This window comes from Sinocyclocheilus rhinocerous, unplaced genomic scaffold (genome assembly GCF_001515625.1).
Source record: "Sinocyclocheilus rhinocerous isolate Xijiao unplaced genomic scaffold, SAMN03320098_v1.1 scaffold951, whole genome shotgun sequence".
Classification (NCBI taxonomy): domain Eukaryota; kingdom Metazoa; phylum Chordata; class Actinopteri; order Cypriniformes; family Cyprinidae; genus Sinocyclocheilus; species Sinocyclocheilus rhinocerous.
Genome location: NW_015640464.1, coordinates 117,845 through 124,156, shown reverse-complemented (window position 1 = coordinate 124,156; position 6,312 = coordinate 117,845). Strand labels below are relative to the sequence as shown.

Below are 6,312 nucleotides of genomic sequence, written 5' to 3'. Positions count from 1 at the left end.
AATGTGTTTTTTTAACCTTAAACCGCATAAACACATTTCATTACACCAAATACACAAAATAATGTTTTTTTTAGCAACATCATATGACCCCTTTAAATGTCTATGATTAGGGGCCAAGCACCAAAGTTGTGTAGACACCTATTGTAATCGTTGGTGTTCTTGTTATTATTCTTCTGTTTCTCATTCTTCTTCTTCCATTCTTGAGTCTATGGCAGCCCATAGAACCGCTTGTGTGAAAGTTATGAAATTTAGAACACAGATAGAGGACAGTCTCAACATTAACCATAGCAAGTTTGGAGTCTCTAACTCAAACTCTCTAGCACCACCAACAGGACAAATTTGCACTCATGTTTATGCTAATAACTTTTGAACCGTAAAGTTTAGAAGCAGAATTATTTTTCCCTCTGATTCCTTGGCTCATGCCATAGACACCAAAAATTTAAAATCTATGGGTCAAGATTTTTCGCAATTTTTAATTATACGAAAACCCTCTTCCTAGACTTTTTGTCTTATTTTCACCAAAATTTGCTCAGATCATCTTCAGACCATGCTGGCAAAAAGTTTGAATTTAAGTTGATTTGTCAAACCATTTTCGAATAATGCATGAATGAATTTGTTGAAGAGCATGCCTGAGACCTGAGTGTACCTGCACAGTTTTGGCACAGTGCCACCTAGTGGTCAGGAGATATGAAAAATTGCCATTTTTGTTTATAACTTATGAACGGTTTGACCAAAAATCTGAATGGTCTCTTTAGATTCGGTGCGACATACCGAGTAGAACAATACCCAATTTTCCCATGTAGGCCATTTTAGGCGTCGGACATTTTGAATTTTGTCGAAGAATGCTGTATTTTATGAATGCATTGGCATATTTTTTACAAAACTCTGTATGTGTCATCGGCACCATGTCCTGACAGTACTCAAAAAGTTTCGGGGCAGTGCCACCATGTGATCAAAAGTTATAATAACATTTACAAAATTGCTAATAACTTCTAAGCAAATTAGTTTACTGTAATTAAACTCTCAATATATTCCTTTGGTCATGCCAAGAAAATCGATACCAATTTTGCCATAGTCAAACGAACTTCCTGTCCGCTATTTTGATTTTCTTAAAAAACCTACTTTTTCTAACTCCTCCTACACCATTTATCCGATTTTCACCAAATTGGAGTCAGATCATCTGCAGACTGTGCCGACAAAAAGTTATGGATTTCATGCCGATAGATGATACTGTTTTTGTATACCGCATCAACTAATTTGATGGCATGGTGCCAAACTGCATCTGAGGCTGTATCTCTGCAGAGCTTTGACATATTGACACCAAACTTTGAATGTGTCGTTGTCACCTTACTCTGACCAGATCACATCAGTTTGGTCACAGCGACTCCTATTGGTCAACAGTGATAAATCTTTCAATCATGTTACTAGTGACTGTATTTTATTTTTCAGCCATTTTGCCTAAAATCATAAACATGTCTTTAATTGCTCATTGATGCAGTTGGTCTGAGACTTATCTTGCCTTCTTTGTGCTTGGCCTCTTAATTGCTGCTTGCAGCTATATTTCTTATTGATATTATTTCAGTTTTAGTTATTTGGTAACTACTGTAGCTGAAAAAAAAATAAATAAATAAAATAAACAGAGACCAGAAAATTATTTAATTTAATCAGCACAAAATTGGCATTAAGTAACTAATGTTACAAGAAAATCTATATTTACTGTATGGATATTCCATCTGTGATAAAGTATGTTACTGTGCTTTACTAACCTTGCACATAAGCGTGAACATAGTGCTGACCTGACTAATATTACAACAGAATATATATGAACATGCATATATTTGTGATGTCACACTTACTTTATCAAGCTCCTCGTTCCAGAGCTGATGAGAGGAGAGAGACACATACAGAAAGACATGACAAGACAAAAACACAGAGAGCATTACAACGAGAAGAAGTGTTAAACTCAAGCTGTGTTTAATTACAGCAGAACACAAAGGGACAAAGCACGTTTGAGTGATAATTTAATTCAAAATGCTGACATCTCCGAGGTCCAAACTATAAATGGAGAAATAAATGGAGAAATAACTATAAATGGACAGCAAATAGGTTGTAATATAAGCAGAAAAATATGTGATTAGTTTGGTTATAGTGGTGAGTATTAGGTTGCTCATTTACATCCTTAATGCACAAGGGTGAAGCATTTGGAAGGGCAAAGTTATGGAAGGATATTTCTGCCATGGAATCAAAATAAAAAAGGTAAATGCGACTTTTTATCTCACATTTCAGACTTTTTGTTTCTCAGAATTCTGAGTTTACATCTCGCAATTTTGTTTTTTTGTTTCAGAATAATAAAAAAAATATGCTGACTTTGTTTTCTCTTGTAATTTTGAGTGTTTGTATCTCGCAATTCTGAGTATATATCTTGCAATTTTAAATTGATATCTTGCAATATTTACTTTTTTTCTCAGAATTGTGAGAAAAAAGTCTGGACTGTGAGACAAAAAGTTACCTTTTTAATTACCTTTTTTATTTTTTTTATTCTGTGGCGGAAATAAGCTTCCATTTGTAGATTTGTATGACGAATAATGAATAACAGATTGTGTTTATCATGAATATTAATACTGGAAATGTAATATGTGCATGTGTAGATATGTGTGTGTGTGTGTGTGTGTGTGTAGGTGGACGTCTCAGGCAGTAAAGACCGCAGGATGTTCTTACCGCAGACGCACTGGCAGACAGCACATAATTACGCGGTCTGGCCTCTTGAAAGTCTGGAACAGCCTGAAACAGAAAGGAACGCACGTTAATACACACCTTCTGCCAAAACACAACCACTAACAGCAGATATTATAGGTAAGAGACTGACTGGCACTGTCTTCATCAGCTGCATTGAACTATGAGATGATAACTGCTGGTCATTGTGAAACACTACAAACAAAAAGTAGCAATGACTTCTCTTCTAAAAGCCATCATGCATCAGAACTACAGCTTATAAAGATTCAAAGATCAGAATAATGTCAAGTTTGATAGATCAGAATAATGTCAAGTTTGATCAAATTTAGATGATATTGAGCTGATCTTTAATAAATAGTAAGAATGAAAACATCTGATCTTTGATCTTGCTGAATGATGAAATAAAGATATGGCAACTGAAATACTGCATTTTTGTGTGCATTATGTATTACATTGCATTGATGAAAACCAAAACAATTTGAGTGGGTGTATATTATGATATGATGGAACAGATGATAACAAATTACACTTTGTGTTCACATATTAGCCACTAGAGGACGCTGACAGAAAAACTGTATTCGGTAGACTTGAGAATCAGCTGCTCTCCATCACACTTTCACTCTTGACAGAAGAAGGTTTGATTGATTTCTCTGTTTCAAACCCTCGCTGTTGGCCGTCTACACAGGCAACAACAATCTCAGGCAGCATCATAAATGAAATGGATCCTCAGATGTAACTGATTTTAAACATCATACATGGGCTGAATCTTGGAAATGTTCACTTGGCAACTAACTGAATTAAGCTTAAGTACTAAAATTACTAAAACTAAAACTGAAAGAAATGAAGCCAAGCTAAATAGAAATATTAAAAAAGCTAAAACAAATGACAAAAGCACATAACATTACTAAAACTTAAACTAAAATTAAAATGAAAACTGAAAATAATATAAAAGCCAATTCAAAATATTAATAAATACTCAAATAGTGGCATGTTTATAAGCCAACAAAATATATATTACAAAAATTTTAATAAATTACAAAGAATTAATAAATATACAAAATAAGATATTCTAATAAGCACACACATCCAAAACATACATAAGTAATGTGTACAATTGTGTACACTTGCATATTTGACTTTCATTTCGGATATTTGACATGTGGCAATAAAGTGAGTTCTAAATAGGCAGAACACTGAAGTTTTCAGTTCTAAATAACACATTTTTTAAATGAAGGGCATAGCAACCTTTATAACAGAGAACTTTAGAAATTATTCCCTCTACTTTTTGGGAGAAAATCAAACAGTAAATAAAAAAAATCTCTATGCTTGTTGCAATGCATTCTGGCAATCTGGATTTTTAAGGTTTACTCAGATACAAGTAATTCCATCATATCATTCAAAAGAAGATCTTAGTGGAGTGCATAAAAAATGAGGAACAACTGAAAGGTCTTCATGTCATTGTCATTCAAAAAATGTAAAAAGGCAGAAAAAAAAAGCATAATGAGCATAAGAGGAAATGCACTGCGATACTCACTTCTCCCTCACATTGTGAAGGTTCAAGCAGAGACAAACAATTAGTGCTCAAACAACAGGTGAGAAATCACTCAATATTCACAACCACACACAACAAACACGAGGAACAGAGATATTTCGAGTGATGTTATCAAAGCATGACAATAAAGAAGACAAATGAGAGGAAAGGGAATTGAGAACCAGTTCTTATTCAGAACTAGTTACTTTCTTTTAAAATTCTGAAATCAAATAATAGTTTTGAAATGTTTGCATTCTGCAGCCGACGTGCACAGAAGATTGTAATCAAATAAAATACACATAATAAGAGGCGAGTCTTCAAGACAATCAACTTTTGATTGATTGTTTTCCAGATTAACGAACCTCTGCAGTGAATGGGTGCCGTCAGAATGAGTCCAAACAGCTGATAAAAACATCACAATAATCCACAAGTAATCCACACCACTCCAGTCCATCAGTTAAGCCAACAGCTGCGTGTTTGTAAGAAACAAATCCATCATTAAGAGATTTTGAACTTCAAACCGTTGCTTCCATAATAACGCTTGCTCCAGTGAAAAAGTCATCTCATCTGAATCAGGAGAGAAATCTGCACAGGTCAAGCACCGTTTACAAGCCAAACAGCTCTAAACAAATATGTGGGTGGATTTTGATGTGAGAGGACAAAAGGAGATGGACTTTTTCACTGGAGGAAGTGTTATTATGGATTACAGACTCATATTTTTGCCAGAAACAACAGTTTGAAGTTAAAACGCCATAATGACTGATATGTTTTTTACAAAAACGCAGCTTTTGGCTTCACAAGATGTTAACTGATGGACTGGAGTGGTGTGGATTACTTGGTTTTTAGCAGCTGTTTGGACTCTCATTCTGACGGCACCCATTCACTGCAGAGGATCCATTGGTGAGCAAGTGATGGAATATTACATTTCTTATGTTACGATGAAGAAACAAACTCATCTACATCTTGGATGGCCTGAGGGTGAGCAAATTTTCAGCAAATTTTCATTTTTGGCTGACCTATTCCTGTAAGAAAACTGGAATGTGAACCAAAATCAGAAATGCTAAATCCCTTATGATTCCCATCCCTAAAGAAACGAGAAGAAAAATGAGGAGAGAAAAGGGTAAGTAAGTCTTACAGCTGCTTTGGTCTCTGCTGTTTTGGCCTTCTTGAGTCGCGCTTTACAGGCGTCGAGATCCAAGCGCCGATTCTCCAGGAGTCTCCGCTCTTTCTGCGAGGAGGACAACATTTTTCGATGCATCAGAATCACGTGCAAATCTATTACCACAAGAGAGTCAAACTCACAGAAATGGTCCTCCAGTCGCCCTCCAGAAAGTTGCGTAGGGGTGTGAGGAAGCTAATGGATGAGGTCTGCAGAAACTCTCTCTCAGCACCGCCCAGTCTCCTCTGACAGTCGCCCACTTTGATCAGGGTGCTTCCTACACAGCCAAAGCACAGATGAGTCACAAGTTAAACCCACAGTGTGGGCTGAATTACTTCATTCCCACAGAAACCATTTCATTTCCGACACAGATAAATTAAGTGCATTAAACAACACATCTTGAAAATAAAATCTGCTGATTTGCAAAAAAAGGGCCTAATATCACCTAATTTGATGATGCTGAGTTCAAAAATAGCAACAAAACATTCCATCATGTACAGTTTTTCACAAAATAATGATGAAGATTTTTCAAATTATATATGTATCAGCTTTGCCTTTAATGCACTTTTCAAAACAACAAACCCTGTCAAATGTCAAAAGTTTTGGTTTTAATGACAAAGTAGTAGAATGTATTAGTGGTCAACCGATATATCGCCCGATATTTGGCATTTTTTTCAAATATTGGCATCGGCCGATAAGTTTTTCTGTTCGGCCGATGCGTTCGAGGCGGGACTTTTATTTTGACGGCGCTGAGAGCGACAGCGCCTGAGCACACAGTGCTCACATTCTCCTTGTTCGCTGTTGTCGTTAACAGTTCTGTCTAAATACGCATAGAAGTCTGTCTAATAATCAGATAGAACGGTTAAACAAAGGAATTAAAATGTATACA

The 6,312-nt window shown here is 35.7% G+C and overlaps 1 protein-coding gene across 1 annotated transcript in view; it reads right to left on the bottom strand.

The window, feature by feature from the left end:
* The window catches only part of LOC107752999 (endophilin-B2-like), a gene marked incomplete at its 5' end in the record, with an annotated part of 27,243 nt that overhangs the window by 7,846 nt on the left and 13,085 nt on the right, over positions 1-6,312 (bottom strand). The window contains 4 exons of the mRNA XM_016569080.1: positions 1,857-1,880; positions 2,719-2,781; positions 5,400-5,492; positions 5,567-5,700. Coding sequence (XP_016424566.1) covers positions 1,857-1,880; positions 2,719-2,781; positions 5,400-5,492; positions 5,567-5,700 — 314 coding nt within the window. The remainder of the gene's footprint in view (positions 1-1,856; positions 1,881-2,718; positions 2,782-5,399; positions 5,493-5,566; positions 5,701-6,312) is intronic.